The sequence below is a fragment of the Haliotis rufescens genome, unplaced genomic scaffold (genome assembly GCF_023055435.1).
Source record: "Haliotis rufescens isolate VD_foot unplaced genomic scaffold, xgHalRufe1.0.p SCAF_32, whole genome shotgun sequence".
NCBI lineage: Eukaryota > Metazoa > Mollusca > Gastropoda > Lepetellida > Haliotidae > Haliotis > Haliotis rufescens.
In genome coordinates this window covers 5,402,939-5,429,994 of record NW_025964024.1, presented here as the reverse complement: position 1 = coordinate 5,429,994, position 27,056 = coordinate 5,402,939, and the positions used below count along the sequence as shown (strand labels likewise).

The window sequence follows — 27,056 nt, the reverse complement described above, 5'->3', positions numbered from 1 at the left end:
GCATGACAATATATATTTACAAAGTGACGGTATCGCTAGCTCGCCGTAGGGCTTCGATGACAGAACGTGGAGCCGTACAACCAATGTAAACATAGGATAACTACGCAAATGGAAATAGTTTTTCACGATTTAGGATATTTTCTCAATGGAAGTTAACCATTCTGTGACATATGTTTATCTAGATATGTAGACTTGTCAAACATGAAACAGATGAAAAACATATGCAATATCTTGAATGGACTGTGTAAGATGTGACGAATCGTCACATGGCGCTGGCCTGTGGCACAGGTACCATGCTGGTCGCATGGAATTCTGGGTAGGAGAGTGGGTGTTCCTGTGTGTTCGAATCCCGGTTATGTTCGCCTTATTATGTACAAAGTTTGTCAGCACCATACCCATACAAAAGCGGTAAACAGCTAAGACCTTTAATAGTGTCCATGGGTTTCTTTCCACATCAAGCTGATAACTGGAATACCGTTCTAAGCGACGTCAAACCCAGCTAAGTCTGTTTTAGGTGCTCCGTACGTAATATCAGTAACAAAACCTTTCGCCACACACGTTTCATATATTTTATTCCATATTACAAATGTATCATCACCTGAGCCTAACAACTGATGCAGCCAGAGAATAAAATACCGTCGTCAGAAGGTCATTCTTCTGTCAACTGACTGGACACCAATGCAATCATTTGTCGCTAACATATAACCATACCGATTATTTAGAAACTGATTACGCACACAACATACTAGTAGTTATATATAATGTGATGACCGTAGCTAATGCATGTAATGATGTTTTCTGTTTGAAATATACAGTAAAAGAAGTGTACACTGAGAAGCAATGAAAAAATCAAATCGATTCAATCTTGAACTTGACTGAAATACATGATAATGATACATGTGATCCTAAAATCTGGCTTCACTTGATTTGAATTTTTCCAGTTTGACATCTGAGGAGTTCGATTTCTCGGGGATTGTGTCCAGCGTGTAGTTTGTCTTTCTTGCTCTGTGAATACATAAACGTGTATCTTGAAGAGGTGAAATGTTGAAATAAAGAGTATAAAAAAGTACATGAGTACTTGTACGTATGTAAATAGAAAATACTACATTCTTTTGGTTAGATACCATTTATACTAAACTACTGTGTCACACTGATAACTCTGTGCATGAAACACATGAGGTGGCTTCACTGATCTCTTATATTTGGAGATCAGTTGCGTAAACCAGTGGAAGGCTGTTCAAACATTATTGAATGATATATTGGATATACCTGACGCTTAGGTTAATTTCTTTGGGAGTAAAGATTCAAGCAAAACCCTTTGAGTTTTTGAGAATCAAAATGGTATTAATTCCACTTGTCTCAACCACTTTATGTGAAAGACATCCGTTGATTGTGTCAAGAATTAAGGAAATTTTTGAGACAGGGATTTAGTGGTACATTTTGCTGAACCAAATATCTATTTTTTAGCAATATATCTATCTTTGTACCGATCTTTATGGAGCTTTGGGGTGTAGTACAAACGTTGAATGGACATGTCTTTAAGTTTTAGAGTCAAAATTTGTTGGTACTGATGAGAGCTTTTGTCAGATTTGTTCCTCTTGTCATGAACAGAAAAAATGAAATGACCATCTCGAACAATTGCTGTGACATAAAAATTCCAATCACTCTTTGGATATTCCAGACTTGTGTATAACTTGTTGTTGAAAAGTTGTTAATATATCAGCATTAATGAATCAGTCGTTGAGAACATGAACTCCCCCTTATATCGCGGTGTGCCTCCTCAATGTTGGAGAAACGCTGAATGTAGTCGTACAGGTCGTAACAGTTCACAACTTTGATGAAACTAATAAGCGCATGTAAGTCCCAGACAGACCAGTATCCTGACACCACTTATGGATGCACCATCTCACAGTGAGATGCGGGGACTTTGATCTATGGGTTTTAGGACCCTTTCTTTCTCTCTGTTTTGCGCCACGCTCAACAAATATCGTTACTCATCACTTTAGATACCATCAAACAGTCGGTGTGAAGCTGTTACTGTGAGTAACAACTACAAAGATTGGGTGAATATATTCAGTCTTTAATAGTCTTCAGAATTTTAATATATATACTAGCTGTGCTATTTTATGCTGCCTCAAAACGTCTGTTGACGGATATTAATATGCTTCTGCAACGTTTTGTTACGTCCCTGCATTTACCTGAAGGGTACACCATGCTCTCGAACGATGTCATACTAGTAGCATACGCCATTATAATTGCCATTAACAATTATAAGATGAGTTGTGATGCCACAACAATCCATTACACTTCCATCCCCAAACTGACGACCTTGAGTAACGCATGCAAGCATTGCTATGATTTTCTGGACGCCCGTAGACCCTGACACGACCATCAGAGCTGTCCAGATGAATGCTGGACTCATCTGTGAACAGTGTACTGTCCAGTCTTGTCTTTCGAACCTCAGATGATGTCTACGCTAAGCCTGGCGTGCCCGACGGTGACATGGAAGCAACATTGGGCGTATCACTGGATGTCTGGTCGTAGTGTTGTACTCTCAACCGGTTGCGTACGGTGCTGCCACTTAATCGATTCAACGGATTCAACGGATTCTATTCCGTAGATGCACCAACCGTATATGGTAGTCTTGTTGGCGTGACGTCACACGTGGACAACCGACCCGTGAGAAGCGATGAATGCTGCCCTGTCTCCAAAGAGATGATGTTGTGTTTCGGATGACGATTGAAATGTCTGGCATCTTCGTTTTGCGACATTCCTTTTTGCAGCATACCCCCGGCACAGACGTGGATTTTCAGCAAGGCATTGCATTGAGTAACATTATTTACGATTACACAAAAGTATTTTAATGACCACCTGACAGCTAAACAATGATTGTATGCTGTTCACATTTTAAAAACACGTGTTAGGGTATAATGCACGCGACAAACACTCAAACATGCACGCGCAAACTGTGAATCACGACCACAAGGACGAGGTGATGCTTTCCTGAATATATTTTGAAAGATGCATTTTTTTTTTTGAGAATAAATGTATTTTTATTAAACGTTACATGAAGCATAGTTTCATTTTTCCGTTAGTATATAAAAGCTATATATAAATAGAACTTACTGTCTTACAAAACAATGATGATTTCAAATCGTTCTTTAAATGTTTTCATTTATATCAGCTTTCTCATCCACACAAAAGTGTGATAAAAGGGTATTTTTCGATATCAGTATTATATATTAACGTGACTTACTTTCGCATATTCTTTGCATCCTCTATTGTCTCTGGAAGTCTTCTTTTTAGTGTCTCTGGGAGGAACAGAGCCAGCACACCCGCGGCAATGGATAGACCTCCAAACACGATGAGAGGTAGCGCCACCTTCAGGTCACCGCCAATTAATACACCCTAAAATCGATTAAAACACATCAACATTAGATATCACCATAAGTCTTTTTTTCAAAAAGCAAATTGATAAAGAAACAACAACAAATAATTTGCATGTCTAATATACCAACGAGGCTTCACTTACATCATATCTCAACACATAACTACTTATAGCTCAGGATACCTGGCTGGTGAATGGTTTTCAACTGAACTCTTTTCAGGCAATTTTCCAGCAGATTGAGAACTGCACATCGGAAATCAAGACATGCATGACTAGGGAAATGTTTAAGCTGAATGAGGATAAAACTCAAGTTTGTTGGCAGATAAACCTAACTCAGACAATCTAAACATTTGATTAGGTATGAAAGCTTGTGAAGGACCTTGGTGATCTCGGTGACTACCTTTGGACCTACAAGTGGACAATCATGTTTTTATCACCTTTGTGTTATTCGGACCACCAGGAAGCATATCAACAAGGCCAGTGCTAACACCCTTGTTAGATGCCTCGTATTGTCCAGATGGGACGATATACTGTAAGAGTGTGTTGGTGGGACAACTTAAGAAACTCCAAGGAAAGCCACATCACCCCAGTATTCAGTTACTTGCATTGGCTTCCTATTAAATTCCACATTGATTTTAAGCTTCTTTGTACTGTCGACATCTGTTTTCACAACCAAGCCACAGCGGGCCTCTCAGAGCACCGTACTGAGTACACACTTGCCAGAAATATAGGCTATATAAATATATTTAGGCTTAAAAAAGAAGCCGATTATCACACGATCTTACCAAATCTGCAATGTAAGGGGAGGCCATCCCTCCAATCCTTGCACAAAAGGAACTGACCCCGACTCCAGAGTTTCGCACCATGGTAGGAAACAGCTCAGCCGTGTATACGTACACGATGGCAAATGATCCAGAGGCTCCGAACTTACCGATCATGGATAAAGCGACTGTCACCCAGTCTAGTGCTGCGAGGTAAGGATTAAATAGCAATTAGGCACACATACTTTGTGTCATGGATGAAGTATGCAGATCCTAACTATTATATCCTATACATATTATAATGAAGCATCAGTATCACCCACTTGGCGCGTTATGAATTATAATTATTATTATTATTATTATTATTAATATTATAGATTAAAATCAATAAATGCAACAAAGTGGGGCTGGTTAGGCTCATCATCAGCTCAGGACCCTTGCCCCCTCTACACGCAGCTCAGACAGCCAATGGGACTTCTCCCAGGAAGCGCTGCCAAGTCCAATCCACCCGGAACCTTTCAGAGAACGTGTAGATTCCCCAACACTGCAGCCTTCAGGCACCTTTGCTTGAAATTACGTTCCCCAGGACAATCATTGTGAAAACGTCAAAAATCAATTTTGAAAAAAATGAAAACAAATTATAAAACGACAAAAGAGAAAATCATAAATCAAATTCTTAAATCCTTGAAGGTAAAGTTAACGGTTTGGACAGAATAGAAAAGGAAAGTTTTCACAATTTCATTAAAAAAACAAATAAACTGTTCAAATCTAATCTAAAACCGTTTTACGGGCAATTTACTGCAACCAGTGGTTGTCATGAGAAAAGACCCACCACATGCATTCCAGTGAAAGAAATTCAGGGTATTGACTTCATGTCATACAATAGATCCTACCACTTTAGCTCTTAACTCAATCGCTTATGTTTACCAGTTATAATGGGAGGGCGTGGTTTGATTAACGTGGAGGCTCTTCATGATAGAACTGTTTTGTGCACTTTTGCACACATTTATTTGTCTGATGATGCTCCATGTCAGCACCCATGATGAAAACAAGACATTCCACATATTTCTTAAACGAGTAAAGGATGTGGGACATAATCTCAATGTCAGTGTTGATTTTGTTGATGGTTCTGTACTGCTGGACGGTACGGAAATGAGTGTCAACCAAGCCAAGTGCAATATCAAATCGGCCCAGACTACGATTTTCAAGGGGAGGCTATCTGAACGACCACTGTATCGAAAAAATGCATGACTCTTTGGAATAGGCCCATATACAGCCTCAGACTCATCCAGGCCAACAGACCTGATATTGTCCTCTTCGGTAAATCCAATGAAATCATTTATATCATTGAATTCTCTGTCCCTTTTGACACTAATGTGATCGACAAGATTCAGGAAAAACATGGCAAATATGCGGACCTCACTTTCGAAATGTCACGCTTGCATCCCAAGTACCAAGATGTCCGACTCCCCATTGTTCTCAGTGCTTCAGGTTTGTTACCTCCCAGTCTGTTGACTGAACTTGGGAAAGTATCCGGGTTTCCTGCCGGGAATACAGCTCTTCTGACAATTTGGGTAATGCATTATGCTGCAGTGTTGAGGATCACCCAAACCCTCTTTACTGCATCTATATCTTTTAATCTATAAATAATCTTATTATTATCCCAGACAGGAAAACGGAACTGCTCGAGTCTTATTCGGCGCTGTTCGTACAACTTACACGAATCTCCATAGATGACCGGGAACAGTGTTGCCACACAAGCAATCCCGCCCACGAGCATGCAACCACATTGTAGAAACTTCCTTCCGAGTATGTCCAGCAGGGATATACACATGATGTACGACACGAGCTCCACGATGTTAGCAATGGTGAAGTTGAGGTAGATGTCGCCGCTGAGGTTCTGGACGTTCAAGCCCAGACCATAGTAAACCATACTGACAACAAACCTGCAAATGGCATTTTACATCCGAGATTCAGCGTCAAAATATTATTTGATTTTGATATTGTTCAAAACGGGGTTCAAGAAATGTTATAAAACACGTTATTATTCAGTACATGATCAACGTTACAAATTCTGTCTTTATGGCGGTGAGTGAGTGAGCATGGTTTTACGCCGCTTTTAGCAATATTCCAGCAATTTCACGGCGGGGGACACCAGAAATGGGCTTCACACATAGTACCCATGTCGGGAATCGAACCCGGGTCTTCTGCGTGACGAGCAAACACTTTAACCACTAGGCTACCCGACAGGCCCGTAGTGCATTGCTCATATTAAAGATGACGATCAATACACCGGAACTGATCAGTACTTTCTGATTAAAGTAGCTTGGGGCATGACATTTTCGCCTTTTCTCAAATTGATTTAATCTGTTCAGAACCTACACATTGTACTAATGTGTTTAGATCCTCAAATAAATAAATTCGACAAAAGCCTTTCCATATTCATAAGAAATATCTGCGAAAATGAGAGTAGACTACGATTCCGACTATATCATGAGCATGATTTCAAAGAAATGTGAAACCACATTTGAAGAGTTGTTTTTGTCTCACCAGTTGTAGAAGATCACGAGTGTGATGAACAGCAGATACGGCGTCGTGAACATCTGTGTCACCTTGACGGCCTTCTTGTCATCGTCTATGGTTATTTTCTCCAACATCCCGTCCGGAAGTGTAACGCCATTAACAGACGCCACCTTCTTTATAATTGCTTGAGCTTCCGGTATGCGACCACGTGATATCAGCCATCTTGGAGATTCGGGAAGTATCCTGTTCCGGATATCGTACATACGCTATATAAATATATTTTTTTTAAATTATTTTTTAACAGAGGTATATGTAAAATTATTCACACACAACACCACCAACACATATTATTTGTTTTTCTTCCTCTGTGTTGTATGTATTTTTCTTTGGAAAAAAAGATAATTCTAAACGAGGTAGGAGAGCTTACCAATAATACAAAAAGTAGAGAGCAGTGGGGCTAGCGATGATAAGCTGGAGTGTTTGCCAGTTTCGGACAAAGTAGGCGATAAGACCCAAGGCAAATAGACCAATGCACCAGTAAAACTCCACGATAATTCCCACAAACACTCTTCTGGAAGGTCCCGTCAACTCCATAGCTCAAAGAAATAAAACAAAGTATGTGTCAGGATCCAAAATTAGACTAAACAAATATTATACAGCCATGGTAGTGGTCATGTGCAGTCTTATAAAAATTCAGTGCAGTTCCTTTTCTGATAATATAAAACATCAAAGCCAGAGAACAACGAGTCTAAATCATCCGCCTGAATCAGGACAAATGGTATGTCAAGATAGCCAAATAGATGACAAAGGTTAAGTTTCTTTGAAGACATATTATATTGTTAAAGCACTATTTTTATGCAAATTGAGTGAATGACGGGTCATACCGGAGAAGCGGGACATATGTACAGTGTTCGTGAACACCTGGTGCCAACACAGACATTCAATGATCCATTCACATAAATGTTTTTTAATTATTTTACCTCTTTACGCAGATAACCGAGACCGATTATTCTCTGGCGTCGACGTTTTATAGTTTCACGATTGTTCGGATTCCCTATGAGCTAATTCAGCAAATTAAAATTTATTGACATTTCTTAGAAATTGAACAGTTTTCACTTCATCATCTTAACCATGAAATAGCTATTAATAATAATTTTACTCTTTAAAGTGACACATGGATAAAATGGTTATGAGCACATATTTACCCAAAACGAATGAACTTGTGAAACAAGCAATCCTCGTCATATTCGACAGCGCTCTGAGCACCATGAACACGTATACGTTGGGGGCGTACGCAGTGCTGATGCTCAGAATCGCCACGCTTAAAGCATTCAACATGAAGACGGGTCGGCGCCCAAATCTGACAAAAAAAACAATCTTCGTTTTGTCGTATTTATACGGTTCACAATACCACTTATAATTATTGCGTTGCTGGGGGGCACATGTGGCCCAGTCGTCCAACGCGCCGTTATTCGCAGTGCAGAGATGCGTCCCTTAGGTACGCCAGAAACCTGTGCTCGAATAACACACAAAGAACATTTTGTAAAACATTGATCCAATTAATTCACACTTCTATCGACTATGCGATAATAGGGTACTTGGAGCCATTTTTGTCGCGGAATTCAACCAATGTCAGCTGTAGAATATCATACCATCGACTAAGAATAACTGACACGATTGAATCTTAATACGAGCAAGGTCTTTAACATATCATGTCATCGGAAGTGGCAGCACTCACATGTCCGATAATAGTCCCATAACGAGGGTCCCAGCCATCTGCCCTGCGAATGCCGCCATGTTGGCGTGAGACCTCAGTATACTGTCTTCACAGACTATGCTGAACTGATGAAACAAGACAGGAACGTATGCATGTTAGGGATGAAATGTGTTTGCAAATGACAACAGCCTCAGTTGATACATGATAGAGAGGAAGCGGTGCGGACATATGTAGTATATATATATAACCTCATCGGTTCAGGAAGAACATGATTCGTGAGAACAGGTAGATTTACGTCAAATTTGACTGTACACTGTGTTAATATTCACTGCTGATTTAAATCACAATGAGAAAAAAATGAGAATTTTCCTTTTACGTTTCAATGCAATAATATTACTGTTTTAAATTTTTCAGAAGTCTCTCACCTTGTTTTTTGTAATTTTGGAAGTAATTTATGTCATAATTTGCTATTCCATAGTTGATCTGCTAATGCTGTGTCTGGTTCAGCTTCACTGTGTTATTCAGACACAATATATCAAAAGAAAAATCAACCTTCAAACATGTAAGCCAACAGTCAAATTCTATTTGCTTTAGAGATGCTACCTTCTCGATTAGTGTTGATTCATACGTCGACCGATCAAACACCCATGAGCTGCACGGTGTTGTCAGGTTGTTGGAGTGGCTGCCGTTTTGAGGGTGCTGGTATATTTGGCAGGAGGAGAGCACCTGTTTGTCTCTGTCGGTCTCCCAGGGGATGGACATGTTGATGAGGGATGAGTGATGCGCACCCTGCACCTGATAGGTGTCGTTCGGTCCCAGGGAACACCTGTACAATTACATTGAAAGGTTTAGGAGCCGAAAACCTGGACGACAGGTAACCCCATAAATCATACGTATTTTGGAACGTCAAAACGCGTATGCCAAAATCACTGTCAGTGCATATATGTTACAACACAAAAACATAGAGAAATGGATTATACATACTTGTGGTTGCACAAGGGAAAATCCCAATATATACAAAATATACAATTTTGAATATTTGGTATTTCCAAAATATACAATTTTGTACATTTGGTTTTTTACCAAAATATACAATTTTGTATATTTGGTATATCCAAAAATATACAATTTTGTATGTATGGAAAGATTTTACCACTGCTTCATTGAATTTCTTCACACCTTAGACAGGGATTCTAACAATATGTGGTTGATAATGAAAATATTACTAATGATACAGAACAGTGTTATTGCATGTAACAATAATACTTTAATACTATTTTCATTATGACAACTATATTTGGAGTGTCATGAAATAATTTGTATTGCTTTATGTTGACAGCATTTTACATAAGAAATAGAACATTTGTGGAGATTTTAGTAACTGTTAGATCAATAATATAAATAATACCTGTATAAGTCCGAATATTTACGGAATCAATGTCATAATAAGCTAGAGGTGCCTCTACCAAGTTGTGTTCCATTCAACACAAACTTTGGATGGGAATCAAGAAACAGTATCAAACGTTGAGTAAAAGTTAACTAGTAGCTAGCAAAAGCTGTCCTACAAGTAGCACCTGGCACTCTAAATAACATTTAAAATTGTATTCCTTCATTGCAAGATGTTGTTCATTTGTGTAGTTTCCTTTTGACAGTTTTGTTATTTTGTAGATCTGACCTAGAATCTATCTGGTCAGTGTGACATTATACATAGTGAATGGGTTTCTGGTTACTACCATGTAGAAAGTACAAATGTAAACTGTCAGGGTAAAAGAACTGACAGACAGTTATATTCTGTTGCAAATACGATATTGTTTTCTATGAAATATTGGGGGTGTCTATTATAAAATATGACGTCATCCACGTCACAACAGACCATGTCGTTCCACAGTGAGGGTAATACATGCACATGAATACATCAAACCTCTAAATATAATGCATTCATTACGCAATATGTGATATGCTTTAAATGTATAACAAATTGAGTGAGGGAGTTTGATTTAACACCGCCTTAAGAAAAAGTTCAGTTATATCAAGGTGTCAGCTTGATGTGGAGAAAAAACAAAGTGATAAAGGTCTGCCAGTATGGTGTATGCCTAGAATCATGATCAGGGCACAACGGGATTTCGAACTTACGATCACAGGTGTCTGACACGCCAAAGGGACGCAACTGGACGACTGGGCCATCCCTGACCTTGGATAATATGCATCCCGTAACGGGATTGGGGGGTCAAACTCGGTGACTTGGTTGCTGCATGTCATCGTATCGCAAGTGTGTAGATCGAAGTTCGTAATGTCAATCACTGGATTGTCTGGCCCAGCCTCCAATATGTACAGATTACCGTCTTATAGTTTGAAAATTGCTGAATGTGGCGTTAACAAACAAAAATAATCCCCAACCACTATATTCTTAATATGCGCCCGTTAAACAGCTGTAATGTTTATGTTTATGTGTTAACTTTGTGAAAATGTACAAAATGTCAAACTTCATGTAGATATCCAGATTCTCTGTCATTTCGCATACTTGTGTATGGATGACCGCGAACAGAATGTACTACTCGGAGGAAAGGCCCGGTGCTTGAGCTTTAAGTCAGCTCGCCTTATTTATGCCAATACTGGAAACTCGTCAGTGTACTTGTGATGTTAGTGTTGGAATCCAAACACACTACCAGCAGAACTTGTCAGCTAAGACAATGAAATCTATTTAGTCAAAGACAATGAGAGATAGCAGAACCATACATGCTTTAGTTTTAGGTTGAGAGTTGTCCAGACAAACTAACTCTTGCCCGAAACAAAATGTGCACTTGACATCAAAGTTAAAGTGAATCTGAGTGGTATTGTGCTTAGACGTTATTATCGACAGTATCTGAAGCACAGTTAACGCATGATATCTGTGTCCAGAAAGCCATCGACTCACACTATCTCTTGTGAGGATAATCTCTGAAATATATTCTACCGGTTTATTTTGAAATCGATTAGATTAGACATTACAGTACATTACTCATGGATTTCACCACAGCGGTAAATAGCTAAGATATGCATCACTTCGAGCTTTCCTCCAACATAAAGCTGATACACACGTGCTATAACTGGATTATCGTGTAAAGTGTCATTTAACCAAACTTATTCACACTGCAAACACAAAAACGTCGGGTTTTTTCCGTATATGTCATTGGACGGATAAACGACGTTATTTAGACGCAAACGAATATCAACCGGCTTTTAAAACTTATTTTTGTAGAAGGTGATCTTGGTGTAGATATTATATGCATATACATTTTTCCGATATTGCTTATTTTAATGTTTATTAATAGTTTTAATATTCGTCCGCCTAATTGACGGGATTCCACTTTCTCATTTGTACATGGCACTTAAGCAGTGTCCTGTTACTGTAAACAGATTAGTTTCAAATTCCAAACTGGTGATGTCCATTCCGACTAATGATGAATCTCTAAAACTGTATAGTTTTGAAAGAAACAAGTAACTCAATTTAAATTGAAGAGGAGACCCAGTTATATCGGATATTCCGAGATGAACCTATTCTATGGATATCTAAGCTGCCACCCAAACCGATCCAAACGGGACCCGAAAGCTTATTGTATGCTATATAGTCAAATGCAAGTGCACCAGAATTATACATTGTATTCTTAAAAGGAGAGGTGTTGAATTTAATTATCAAATGTTGCCTATACACTAAACTGGACGTACTACACATTGTTCCATTTATGTCATCCTGTATATATACCAGATATACATTAACGCATGTTACCGTTCTTAAGTCATACTCTCATATAACCTAATATTGTTCATAGTATCAAAGTTTAATCAACCATATCAAGAGCAGCAATTTAAACTACTGAAATACCCAAACACAAGGTTCTTATCAAGCGCTAGTGCAGACGTGATGCATCGTAAAAACTGTATCGTGATGTCTTCAGAAATACAAGTTCTTGCAACATTTATACTACGAGATAGTAAGCCTAACGCTTACTCACCGGTGGAACGTAGACAATATCGCTAATACAGATATCACGTATTTGAAAATACAAACACTCATTTTTTATTTTTTTTTGCAGTGACGATTCAACACTTATACACGTTTATTGGTGACTTTCATCAGTTTTGCTATTCATTTTAATAACTCTTTTTTCACATATACAGTTAGCAATACCCGACTAGCCTGTCATACATACTTATGGGGCAGTTTCAATCGTGTACTGACTGACTCTGATGTTCCTGAGCGAAGCCTATTGGCTTGGGTGTTATGCCCCGTTTTTCTGGTAATCCTATTATTACTTCATTTTTATCTAATGACACCCTGTTCTCTGGATCACGGCTCCGTGACTATCCATAACAATTAAGATGAACATTCAGATCAAGTACATGAATGAGTTCGCCCCCCCCCCCCCCCCCACACACACACACACACAAACACACATACACGCACGCACGCACACACGCACGCACGCACGCACGCACACACGCACGCACGCACGAGCACACGCACACACACATACACACACACACACAGACCTCTTTACAGGAAATACTGCTGACAGCCTCTGGTCAACACCGCCGCGCTACCACAGAATGTTCGTCCAACTCTGCAGGGGGCATTCTCAGTAGCTTCAAACGCGCTGAAATGTTTTCGCCTTGCATCCAAGATGATGGACAAGTGAAATCGTATGACATTTGGCTATTTTAGGTCACTATTTCTTTTTGGATTACCCAATAAAGTCAATTCATAGTAACACGGTTGTGAAGAACCTTACAACTTCATAACACTTATTCATCTCCATCTCCAATAGAGCTACTCGTACTCACATAAAGTTGTAGTTATCATGTCACTTTTTTATTTCTTTAAAAATATATTACGTGTTCATCAATAACAATTAAGATGAACATTCAATTTCCGATACAAGTAAATGAATAAGTGTGTTTTACGCCACAATCAATTCTTCAATTCTTTATTCATGTACATGTGTAGGCCAGCGGCCCATGCTACAATATTTGGTCCATCATTGACAGTTATATGCTTAGTGTTTGGAGTCTAACATTCATAGCATGGTATATAAAAGTTGCAACATTTCTAATAACAGTTTCATTGTTTACCGCCATAAGCATATTGAATTTAGCAAGAGTAGGATGTACAAAATACTTCTGTGGTAAATACTAAAGACGAAGTTCATCATAAGCGTTACAAATTAATAAAAAATGATATTCATTCTCGACATATCTTTGGTTGCAACTATTGCATAATCTCTGCTCTCGTGGAGTATTAACGTATCTACCAGTCTCAATGTCTCAATGTGGAGAGTGTGGGAGCTACAGCGAAACTGGGCTAGTGCAACACGAAATTTGTTGATAGTGATAGCAGAGAAATACAACTCTAGACTAAATGAATTTTTGAAAAGTGTATAATAAGACCAATGCCAATCCTGTTCGTAAGCAAATTTTAACCGATCTTCACATTCGGAAATAAATGATTCGGGGCAAATAACATATTGGTTCTGCTATATATATCCAAATCCAAGGCTGTATAAAAGAGTTTTGACTTTTGTAGCCCAATTTGTTTTACCATGTGTGGCTAGCTGAAATAACATATCATAACTTTTCTTAGGATATCGTGAATTTGGGAGGGACATAAGTTTACACCAATATTTTATACAGCGTTTATACGCAGAAATGTACAGTGGGTATCTTCCACACTAGCCTCGCACAACATGATTGGGTGTAGACGTTTTAACACCTAGCAGACGTTTACAAGCAAGTACATGGATACTTTCTATTTCTTTACAGTTTTTACTTTACACAATCAGTCAAAGACCAAAGTTGTCCGGTTTGATGACACACAATCTACCAGGTACCACATTATGTTCACCCGATGCCCATTTAAGTCTCCTCTGTGTGGATAATCCTGCCGCAAAGGCCCCATGTCCCTGGGAATCCCATTAATACATTCATGCGCGGCATTCTCTACCTTAAGAATAGCATAGTTAACATGTTTATCCAACTCGAACTACCATCCCGCTCAAGATGAATGTTTTATGTAATATCCAACAGACCTACATTTACACACTCACACTCTCCCTCACTCACTCACACACACACTCTCTCTCTCTCTCACACACACACACACACACACACACTCTCTCTCACATACTCTCTCACACACACTCACACCATGTTCCAATCGTCTCAGTGATCGAACGATTGGGAAGTAATTGTAACTTGTGTAAACTGCCGGGCAAAAGTAAGTATACACCCATGTTTGATGGTGGTTAATAATGAAACAAACAAGAAATTGTTATTCGATGGAGATATATTTGTTTCGGGTATCTTAGGCGATACTACATGCATCATATCAATGAGTGTCTCACAACAGGTGGCGTGCACATGACGTCTTAAGGAACACGGGGGTCGCAATTTCACAGTACACAGGAGTAACATTAGAAGGGCAGGCATTTTCTTTTACCCGGTTGTGCATATATATCCTGGGAATATAATTTTAAACAGTTTGAGAATTGGTGTCGTTATTTTCTTTTACTGTTCTTATATATTTGATACCGTACAGCCGTAATGAATAGTTTCCTAGACAGAAAGCATGATCTATTAAACGGTTTCTGGTAGTTCGTAGCACTCTTTGGACGACATCCACCTCGTGTCTGCAATCCGACTATGCCCTCTCCCTGTAAGTTACATCATGTCAAGAAGTCTTTGTGTGTCATCAGCTGATGCCCGATGCTGAAGAACCGTGTTCACAGCTGACTGACTTGGTATTTTTCTGCACTGACAGAAACTGGATATACTGACACACAGCTATTGTGAATATTTAAATAACCCCTGATCAAATAGATGCCCTTCGTTAATCTCTGTGTGGGGTACCGTATATACCTGTGATAACGATACCGGTGGCGATGCTGATGCTGATGGTGGTGGTGATGATAATGATGGTGACGACGACGATGATGATGATGGTGATGGTGATGATATGCTGATATCCTTGCATTTTACAGTGGTGATAAACATTATCTGTGATTGCAAACTTTAACATTTGGAAAATGAAAACACATATAGTTGATCATATGATCAAGGTCGCTGGCGTTGCCTAGTACTAGTGGTAAAAACGTTCGCTCCTGGTGCCGAAAGTCCAGGTTCGACTCTCTGCATATCATAGGCACAATGTGGGAATCCCCCGCCGTGATATTGCCGGAATATTGCTAAGGCGGCATAAATGACTCACAAAATCTCATAAATCACAGTGCCATTGCTCACCAAGGTTCTGCAGATGGCACCGGAGTATGTCAAGATTCAACTCTCGGTTTGTCTTCTTCCATTATATCTCACTAGGTGGCGCTACTGGCCTCGCTAGGTCGTTCATTCATCCACAGGGCTGTGTACATGAATGGCGGCACTTTCTTAAAGCGGTTGTCAAGTAGGGGTTTATGTCATGGGAAGTTGACCTCAACCGATTCCAGCAGTCCTGCTTTCATCTGATCCCTTGACCTAAGTTTGTGGCTCTGTGACAACACGTACAAAAGAAAGTTTTTGTACAGGAGATGCAATGGGCTATTCATACGGATTGTGAACCGGCCTCGCGATGTCCAATCCGTTGTTCTCGCATAAATATTAACATATCTTCGAGATCTGTCTGAATGAATGGCGTGACAACATTCAAGAAGTACGTTAACGGTTATGTGAAATATTATATTGATTCCACCTCAGAAGGTTCCTGAATACATTAATCGAGATTACGCTATCCGCATGGATGACCTATTCCTGCATAGATATATCTAGATCTGTGACGCTGAGCCGGTGACCCGTACCCAGATCCGGACATACCATGGCCAGCGGCACTCACTCACTCACTCACTCACTCACCAATAATAACAATCAATAAAACAATCAATCAACTTCATAAAACAATACATATAAATCAATATAACAAGTTAATCAATCAATAAAACAACTCAATCAAACAATTTAATAAAACAACTCAATCAAACAATTTAATAAAACAACTCAATCAATCAACCAATCTATTAACACAAACAATCTATCAATCAAACAATCAATCGTGCTTTCGAAATGCAAGAAAATGGAAATCGAGTGACGAATACTTGACTCATTGTAAGTCTTTGTACGCCATTGTATCGTTGCTAGTGGTACCAGGTACCAGTTTGGGCAAGACGAAGCATTGACGAAGCAAAGAGTTTAATCAGACGTCTCTTTGAGGGAGATTGGTATCACATCTGTGATCCCTGGCGATAAGAAATATGGCATTGCATACCATCCCAGCAGTTAGACTTATCAACGTATAATCATAAATTCGCCCCAGCGTAATATATATCTTGTACGTGTGTAAACAGGGTGTGTTTGGTAACTTGAGTAGGAAGCACAAGTGCACGAGGAGATGTTATTTCAGATGACAAAAGAAAGAAAACAGAATGATTGTGACGTAAATTTAGTGACTGGTGGCCGTGTTGCTTTTCATCATTCGCCAACACACACACACACACAACTCGAACTACCATCCCGCTCAAGATGAATGTTTTATGTAATATCCAACAGACCTAAATTTACACGCACGCACACACGCACACACGCACACACGCACACGCACACATTATTTGTTATATTAAATGTATCCCCGAGAGTCGGTAAGAAACTAGAAATAACTGCCTTTGTTCTGTAAATCTCACCAAGTTTCAGCTTTTGCCTCTTCCTTTGTGGAATTAGGTTTCACATTTGTAAAATGATCTCTGTTATCTGTCTGTACCATCAACTTAAAGCCCTCACCCCCTGCAGTTTTCCCGTCCCATATTGCCAAGCAGGTGACCCACAAGGAGGAGTACAGCCCTCCCTCAGTCCAGAATCATGAGTTATACTGTGCCCACTTGCACAATATGTTGTGAATACGTAGCCTTGCTGTGGCCAAACATTTCGTAACAATTTGGCAAACTTTGATATGTAAACAGCAAATATAATTCAGTTTTATTTCATCTTAATATATCAGTTGAATCCCACTTGATCGTTGAAGATCCAGGGTAGCGTAGGTCTTCAGCAACCCATGCTTGCCGTTATAGCGTGGTCAGGCTCGCTGACTTGGTTGATGCATGTCATTGTATATCAATTGCATGGATCGATGCTCGTGATATCAATCACTGGATTGTCTGGTCCAGACTTAATTATTTACAGACAACCGTCATATAGCTGGAATATTGCTGCGTGCGGCTTTAAACAAAGAACAACAAAAACGGAAAAAAACCCTGATCCTACTTATTTTGTGGATACCACAACAATAAATCAAACCAATAGATCATTTGATCTAACTAAATATGAAATATAGTCGATAGTCATAATTCCCGCTGTTGGTCCCACGTGAAACGTTCTTTATGAATACTCTAAATCATGAAATTAACGCAATAATGCGAGTATAGAACCCTGGCCTAAAATGCTTCATGACATTTATGAGAGTAGCCTTGCAAAAATCATTGTAGACTCACAGTTTAATAATGTAGTATTGGCTGATCGACGTTCGACCGAATAATATCATTTGAAAACTTCAACTGTTCATCTAATTTCTATTGATGTATGTTACACAGATACTATGTTCATGGGTTTCTTCACTGAACGTATAGTGTTGAGGACTACTTCAGTTGAGGATAAGTAAAATAAATAATGATGATATTATTATGATATTATTGTCATTAGTATTCCTTCAGATTATTAAAAAGAGTTATTATGTTTTCATATTAAACATAGAGAAAGAGGTATGGATATTGTGGAGATTATTTTTTAGCATCGGCATTGTTAATATAATTATTAAAGATATTATGTTTTGTTTATTGTCTAATGCCGCACTCAGCAACTAAAGGATATTACAACATACATACATTTAGGTTCAGTTGTATTATTAAATTTGTTTTTATTTTGCAAATGTTACAGAGACCTGATAAAGTGATATAAATATGTATAGTCGCTATTCTTAAAAGTAAGCATATGTTAGATTTATCAAACAGAAATATTGCACACCAAAGGATAATTATATATCATGACACTATTCTATGTCGAAATCAACTATATTTGTGTATGCTATTGCTACATGATTGGTTATGACACAGATACGTCATGATAAAGCAATGAGAAATTGACATTTGATGATATAAGACAGCTACGCGATAAATCGAAAAGAACAAAGAAGAAGGAAGCGATATTAATTTCACGATAAAACATTTTTCGATCATGACGTCATTTATTGAGATTCGAACATGCACTCGCAACTTGAGGACGTCGTTAATTTGACGTTGTTTGTGAGAAGGAAGTGTCTAGTGGGTTGTTCCCACTAGATGTAGCTGGAGAAGATAGATAAATGCAATGCCCGAACAATCGCATCCGAAAGTGAGAGCGAAATGGCAATCGGTATTGGGAGAAAAGGTACAGATAATCGACGAGAAAATTGTGAGAATATGCGGGAAAGACCAAATTCAAACCCTCCTGTTCATAAAATGGATTTACCTGGCATTGCCGCGGTCGGATTCTCTTCAGGGAGTCATCATTATTCAAGTACGGGTAAATAATTTTAAAGCGTGTACTTTTTTCTAATTTAACAGTCACCCTTAAAGAGGCTGTACGCAATGTTGATATCTCATATAAGAAATAAACGATTCGTAGTCGTTGTTTATCGTACAAAAAACAACAGCCACTCACGGTTTGTGACCATATACACTGCTATTATATCTCATGTTTATCAGTTGACAAAGACGACATAGGCCGTTCCATCATCATAAGAAACCCTTGCCAAAAGAAGCGCCAACTGCACGATTCCGACAACACCGGGAGCATGTGTCATTATTCACCATAAAAAGTGATGACACTGAGTGCTCGCAAAAAGGCGAGCTCATCCCGATCAACTAGTGGCACCCGCCACAAACACATGCAAAGACAAGCCAAGTGTTCACCTGAAAAGGCACGGAAACACACGGTACAAGACAAAATAGAGAATTGCATCAGATATCATTTTGGTCATTGATACGTCAAACCGGAAATGCCGTCTACACGTCAAACACAAAGCCCAAGCCAGGACCCGAATCCTTTAAACCCGCCCTAACAACCCACTGAGCACGAAGCTTGCCGAAATCCAAAGTTCTGTTAATTACATACATTATCCCCTAACCTAAAGTAATCTATACTAGTTCTGAAGTGAATCGTGTTTACCCGCATGAATCGCCTTATGTCATTTATTGCCGATAAACAGAATATGCACACTTTCTGACAGTAATGTGTGATAAGTCACGCACCAAACCTATACTCTCGATATACATGTTGCTCTTACTTAAAACACTATAGGGGCTAACAAGATACGTAATACTATATTAAAGTGCCATGCTTTCTTGATGTGCTATCATTCTAATTTGAAATAATGACATAAATAGTTACCACTCATTGTCGGGTTAATCACAAACATATTTGAATACATACAACAGCTATACTTACTTCTCTTTATACTTAAAAGCATTAGGTTTGTCTGTCATACAGACCCCGAAACAAATATGTCCAATACAGCCCAAAATTTGGCAAAGTGAAGAAAGTCTCTTGGCTCCTTTTAATTATATTTTATAACTATTGTTTATCAGCTGTGTTTTTTCTGTCAAATATGTTCATTTCAGAGATTAGATGTTATTCTAGCATCAGGTCTGTGGTACGTTCAGTGCATCAGCGTTGGCTTAAAAACGATATTTACATATATAAATACATACAGAAGAAATGCTTAGCATTTATCTTTCAAGGAAGAATGTGGGACTTGCTTAATATATATGTATGTGGACATATATGTATGGACATTTGGATGAATATAGATATACCTCCTTATAGATAGTGATCGTAGATGATTGTAGAACGTGCATGAAGAAAATGGAATAATTATGTGAGTAATCGGGTAAATATTAAGCAATATTCAGCCATATTACGATATTGGTTTCCAACATACAAGATCATGAAATTATGACTTGAATTTGGACCTGGCTTTCCAGGGTGATGTAACACGGCATAATCTCCTGTAGAAAAAGAGCTCAATAAACTTGGTAACTTGGTTTGGTTTGACTTCTTGCCGCGTGTCTGAATTCCAATCACATGTTACATATCCTAAAACTGACTAATCAGCAAATCTCGCTGAACTGCGCGCGACAGATACTAGAGCAATGCATGCCAGAAATACGAAACCTAATGCTTCCGAAAGGAACCCTTGGGCATCACGTGCGTCGGGGGACCAGCGCCATCTGATTGGCCGTTAACAGTTGTACGAGGCGGAGCAAAAAGTATCGTTTTTCCGTCCATTTTACGCTTGAAAAACTCGACGCTTTTCCGGACACTTTCTAGACGCTAACCAATTAATCAATTTTAATCAATTTTTAGTCGTTTTTCCGTCCAATGACCATATACGGAAAAAAACGACGTTTTCGTGTTTGCAGTGTCATTCACACTGGCAAGGATTGAAATAATTCACAGCTAATAAGAATTATTGTGTATGCTCGAATATTGTTGAGAGGTAAGTCTTTATAAACATTTCAATTTTGTAAGACCCTTTCCAAAAGTACTTTCTTGCAAGACGTGAGTGACGTGGCATAATCGAAACAATATTAATTCTTGGAAATTTATTGTATGACAAGGGATGAACTACTTTGCCAAGACTACTGTCGCACTGAACTCAAATCTGGATGACATATCATTGAAATTGCTGGGGTACGATGATTATAGGGTTAATTTTGTGAGCTGAGTCTACATATATTTGCTCGGGGCCATGTATGGTCGTGTAGAACCCAGAACGTTAACACAAACACAGTTGGGGATTGTCCTAACCATGGCCTGGCCCCAGTCACGAAGACTATAGTGTTACCAGCAGCCTGTATGACACACATCGCTCACAGTTCTACAAACAAGATTCAGGGCTGGGGCTAGGTTAAACAAGTTTGTTTTAACATCCCTGAATACATGATTGTTTACAGTCGCCGTCGTGTTGGTAGGAATACTGCTGTCTGGGCAACAACAAATACTTGTTTGTAAGAAACGTGTGTGAGTGAGCTGAATATGATTACCTTTTTCGCGAACACCTGGTGTCGTCACTGAGTTTTAGGGATTCATAATATATTTCACCACTATTTTGCCATGGAATCTGAAGATGATCGAGGGGCGGTCGGGTAGCTTAGTGGTTAAAGCGTTCGCTCGTCACGCCGAAGACCCGGGTTCGATTCCCGACATGGGTACAATATATGAAGCCCATTTCTGGTGTCCCCCGCCGTGATATTGCTGGAATATTGCTAAAAGCGGTGTAAAACCACCATACCCACTCACTCACTCACTGAAGATGATCGAAACTGATAACTATCTGCCATAAACGTTTTACGTATTGACGTGACGTTCAAATACACACCTGCAAAAAGAGTTGAGAATCTTTTCTTCAAAATATGTGGTTTTGGAATTGGTATGTCATGTGTTGAAGCTATGCGGTTTTGGCATTGGTATGTCATGTGTTGAAGTTATGCGGTTTTGTCATTGGTATGTCATGTGTTGAAGCTATGCAGTTTTGGCATTGGTATGTCATATGTTGAAGCTATGCAGTTTTGGCATTGGTATGTCATGTGTGGAAGCTATGCGGTTTTGGCATTGGTATGTCATGTGTTGAAGCTATGCGGTTTTGGCATTGGTATGTCATATGTTGAAGTTATGCAGTTTTGGCATTGGTATGTCATGTGTGGAAGCTATGCGGTTTTGGCATTGGTATGTCATGTGTTGAAGCTATGCGGTTTTGGCATTGGTATGTCATGTGTTGAAGCTATGCAGTTTTGGCATTGGTATGTCATGTGTGGAAGCTATGCGGTTTTGGCATTGGTATGTCATGTGTTGAAGCTATGCGGTTTTGGCATTGGTATGTCATGTGTTGAAGTTATGCGGTTTTGTCATTGGTATGTCATGTGTTGAAGCTATGCAGTTTTGGCATTGGTATGTCATATGTTGAAGCTATGCAGTTTTGGCATTGGTATGTCATGTGTGGAAGCTATGCGGTTTTGGCATTGGTATGTCATGTGTTGAAGCTATGCAGTTTTGGCATTGGTATGTCATGTGTGGAAGCTATGCGGTTTTGGCATTGGTATGTCATGTGTGGAAGCTATGCGGTTTTGGCATTTGTATGTCATGTGTTGAAGTTATGCGGTTTTGGCATTGGTATGTCATGTGTTGAAGTTATGCGGTTTTGGCATTGGTATGTCATGTGTTGAAGCTACGCGGTTTTGGCATTGGTATGTCATGTGTTGAAGCTATGCGGCTTTGGCATTGGTATGTCATGTGTTGAAGCTATGCAGTTTTGGCATTGGTATGTCATGTGTGGAAGCTATGCGGTTTTGGCATTGGTATGTCATGTGTTGAAGCTATGCAGTTTTGGCATTGGTATGTCATGTGTGGAAGCTATGCAGTTTTGGCATTGGTATGTCATGTATGGAAGCTATGCGGTTTTGGCATTGGTATGTCATGTGTTGAAGCTATGCGGTTTTGGCATTGGTATGTCATGTGTTGAAGCTATGCTGTTTTGGCATTGGTATGTCATATGTTGAAGCTATGCGGTTTTGGCATTGGTATGTCATGTGTGGAAGCTATGCGGTTTTGGCATTTGTATGTCATGTGTTGAAGTTATGCGGTTTTGGCATTGGTATGTCATGTGTTGAAGTTATGCGGTTTTGGCATTGGTATGTCATGTGTTGAAGCTACGCGGTTTTGGCATTGGTATGTCATGTGTTGAAGCTATGCGGTTTTGGCATTGGTATGTCATGTGTTGAAGCTATGCGGTTTTGGCATTGGTATGTCATGTGTTGAAGCTATGCAGTTTTGGCATTGGTATGTCATGTGTGGAAGCTATGCAGTTTTGGCATTGGTATGTCATGTGTGGAAGCTATGCGGTTTTGGCATTGGTATGTCATGTGTGGAAGCTATGCGGTTTTGGCATTTGTATGTCATGTGTTGAAGTTATGCGGTTTTGGCATTGGTATGTCATGTGTTGAAGTTATGCGGTTTTGGCATTGGTATGTCATGTGTTGAAGCTACGCGGTTTTGGCATTGGTATGTCATGTGTTGAAGCTATGCGGTTTTGGCATTGGTATGTCATGTGTTGAAGCTATGCAGTTTTGGCATTTGTATGTCATGTGTGGAAGCTATGCGGTTTTGGCATTGGTATGTCATGTGTTGAAGCTATGCAGTTTTGGCATTGGTATGTCATGTGTTGAAGCTATGCTGTTTTGGCATTGGTATGTCATATGTTGAAGCTATGCGGTTTTGGCATTGGTATGTCATGTGTGGAAGCTATGCGGTTTTGGCATTTGTATGTCATGTGTTGAAGTTATGCGGTTTTGGCATTGGTATGTCATGTGTTGAAGTTATGCGGTTTTGGCATTGGTATGTCATGTGTTGAAGCTACGCGGTTTTGGCATTGGTATGTCATGTGTTGAAGCTATGCGGTTTTGGCATTGGTATGTCATGTGTTGAAGCTATGCGGTTTTGGCATTGGTATGTCATGTGTGGAAGCTATGCGGTTTTGGCATTGGTATGTCATGTGTTGAAGCTATGCGGTTTTGGCATTGGTATGTCATGTGTTGAAGCTATGTGGTTTTGGATTTGGTATGTCATGTGTTGAAGCTATGCAGTTTTGGCATTGGTATGTCATATGTTGAAGCTATGCAGTTTTGGCATTGGTATGTCATGTGTGGAAGCTATGTGGTTTTGGCATTGGTATGTCATGTGTGGAAGCTATGCGGTTTTGGCATTGGTATGTCATGTGTTGAAGCTATGTGATGGCGTCTTTGAGTTGGGGTTTACCAACACGACGGCCTTCTGAGTGCTATGTCTCCTTTACCATGGCGCATTATGAGCACGATGTTAAAAAGCCGTTTTAATCAGGTAGAACGTCTTGCAACGTTTCGTTGGTAGTTGGTAGTTTGGTCAACTACTGAATCAGTTAACATACAAAACTTATTACCACGGTTAGAAAAGTAGAGAAATCCTCTCTTGAACATGAACATCGACAATGTACTTGAATCTAATACAAGGAAGATAGTTCTCTGGATGTACAACTTTTTTATTACAGTGGATGCCACGTTTCGGTGTGGATACTTATGCCGATATCAAGCAAGTAAAGCGTCGCACTTGCTTGGTTGATAATGGTGTTAGTATCTTCACCAAAACTGCGCATTCATCGAAGAGAAGATGGTGGAATAAACAGTGAGCGCAAAGAAAAAATAATGTGCAAAGTTACATGGACTTCAACAGCTTATAAAGGAGTAGTAAGATGAACGGGGCTGTGCATGGAGCTGTGTTTCATTGACAATTGAAGAACCTCCAGTAGCTTTAGCACCATGGGCAGAAAAGACATCGTAGGAAGTGTAATCTCTAATGTCAAATTTGTTAATGTCTTCAAATTAAGTTTTTTGTAAACATATTGCCGATGGTTATAAATTTTGAATTAAGAGTTGTAAGTCATTAAAATTATTCCAAGGTCCTTTACAATTAAATTGTATTAAATTGGATGATTGGGAGTGAGTTGTGTTTAACGCCGCTTTTAACATTATTCCAGTCATGTCACGGTGTGTCAGCCTAAAGTGGGAGGAAAGACCCGAAGAGATGCAGGTCCTAGACGTTTACCACTTCGGTGAAACTCACGAAACACGGGTACGGTGCCGACAAACCTAGAAACATAATCGGGACGAGCCGGGATTCGAACCCACAACCATAGGTTTCTAACGCACCTCAGGACAGCGAATTGCGGCGCCTTAGACGACTAGGCCACCCGTGCCCCAATTTGATGATTGCGTTATTGTGGCTCAGCTGGTGATCCGTCACGCGAACGCGAACTCCTCCTGGTCTCTCAAGACGGACTTCCTCCATGTCCAGAAGTCCAAAGGATCCCGGAGTTGGGAACTGATGGAGAGTGCATCACGGCGGTTTGTCTATTCAGTTTTCTTTCTTTCATTTTTGGATAAATGAACAATTGCAACGACTGGTTCTGTGGCGACTGGGTCAGACTGACGCACAGTCTGATTAATTATCTAATTCATTGCAGGATAGAAGTTGTATATCCATAGAACGATCCCCCATGTTCATCACACTGACTTCTCAGTGCCACTTAAAGAAGTTGAATTTAGTGTCTTCAAATAAATATAGAAATATATACTGATGGAAACGAACAAGAGAACACTACGTTTTAGATACAGTAGACTGATATGCTATCGTGGGCTCCTTGTTTTGTTTAACAAATACTCGTTGGAGTGAGTGAGTTGGGTTTAACGCCGCTTTTAACAGTATTCCAGTTATATCGCGGCGTGTCAGCTTAATGTGGGAGGAAAGCCCGAAGTGATGCAGGTCTCAGACGTTGACCACTTCGGTGAAACCCACGAGCACGGGTATGGTGCTGACAAACCTAGAAACATAATCGGGGCGAACCGGGATTCAAACCTACAATCATAGGTTTCTGGCGTGCCCAAGGGACGCAACTCTGCACAGCGAATCGCGTGCCCCCAATACTCGTTGGAAACAATGTACACAAACACTTCTCAACATTAGATTGGATGTGTTGAATTTATATGCGTGCTATTTCAAATCATTTTTTTGTCAAACTATTTCCCTATATTTTTCATTGTTCCCGTATCAATTTCCATCAGTATATACTCATAACACGACAGGGTAGTCACAGTTACACGACTGTGTGATATTCTAGTGCTTCGGGTCGAGTAAAGAATAATTACAACCGGTAATGTGAATGTGGTACACAAGGTAGACGTGTCCACGAATAACTCTATTGTCCCGAGGACGCCACGGTATAACCGGCAGCTCCATCCATGTCGGGGCTTGACAACATGTCCCCAACTGTCACAGCATCCCATGCATGAGTGATTCACTTCCAGTCTGTGTAGAATGTATTCATTACATTGTTTCATTAACACCTGGTGAGAAACTGAGGCATCACACTAATCATTAGCGGATTTGAGGTACTTAAACTCGTTGGGATTGTCAAATACATTACACATGTATAGAATACATACATACCTGTGGTCGGGAATATCCAACTGAAACAATACTGAAAGTGCTTGCATAGCGCCCATGAACGATGGTATGCATATTAAAAAGTAAAGTCTCTTTTGATACCACCCAAAGTCTCCAAGATGAGTTAGAATTTCGTCAAACTTCATGTTGCCTTCAGGGTAAGCGTGGACCGCCCTACTGTCACTGGACCCAAATATGATGTGACGTACACGAGCAAGTGGCAAGTGACATGGCCTCTACCCCATAGCGGTATTTGTCAACGATTAATATTCATGGTTTTGTATATACGCGTGCTATAAAAGTACATGGTTTTCATATACAGTTTATTATATACAGATTAAAATAAAATAAAAAAGCAGCAAAGAGTGTTTGGGTGATTCTGGGTCACTCAGGCTGGTAAGGCTTATCATCAGCATAGGACCCTTGTGCCCCTCTACATTCGGCCCAGAGAACCTTCTGCACCCAGATTGTCAGAAGGGCTGTATTCCTAATATTCACGAAGACAGCTCTTCTCATTTAAGGTCATGATTCACACTTTACATGCACGGTACTCAATTTGAATGTTTTCGTGTTTGTTGGGAGCATGATA

General features: G+C 39.6%; 1 protein-coding gene across 1 annotated transcript; it reads right to left on the bottom strand.

Moving 5' to 3' along the window:
- Nucleotides 1-555: 555 nt before the first annotated feature.
- LOC124147622 (organic cation transporter protein-like) lies at nucleotides 556-26,675 on the bottom strand. The gene is made up of 10 exons (XM_046518300.2): nucleotides 26,471-26,675; nucleotides 8,993-9,215; nucleotides 8,411-8,514; nucleotides 7,878-8,032; nucleotides 7,100-7,268; nucleotides 6,700-6,915; nucleotides 5,869-6,095; nucleotides 4,174-4,355; nucleotides 3,257-3,408; nucleotides 556-1,005 (listed from the first exon to the last, which is right to left on the bottom strand). Exons 1-10 carry the CDS (start codon nucleotides 26,611-26,613, stop codon nucleotides 906-908), a joined length of 1,671 nt encoding a protein of 556 aa, XP_046374256.2. The 5' UTR covers nucleotides 26,614-26,675; the 3' UTR covers nucleotides 556-905.
- Nucleotides 26,676-27,056: the final 381 nt, after the last annotated feature.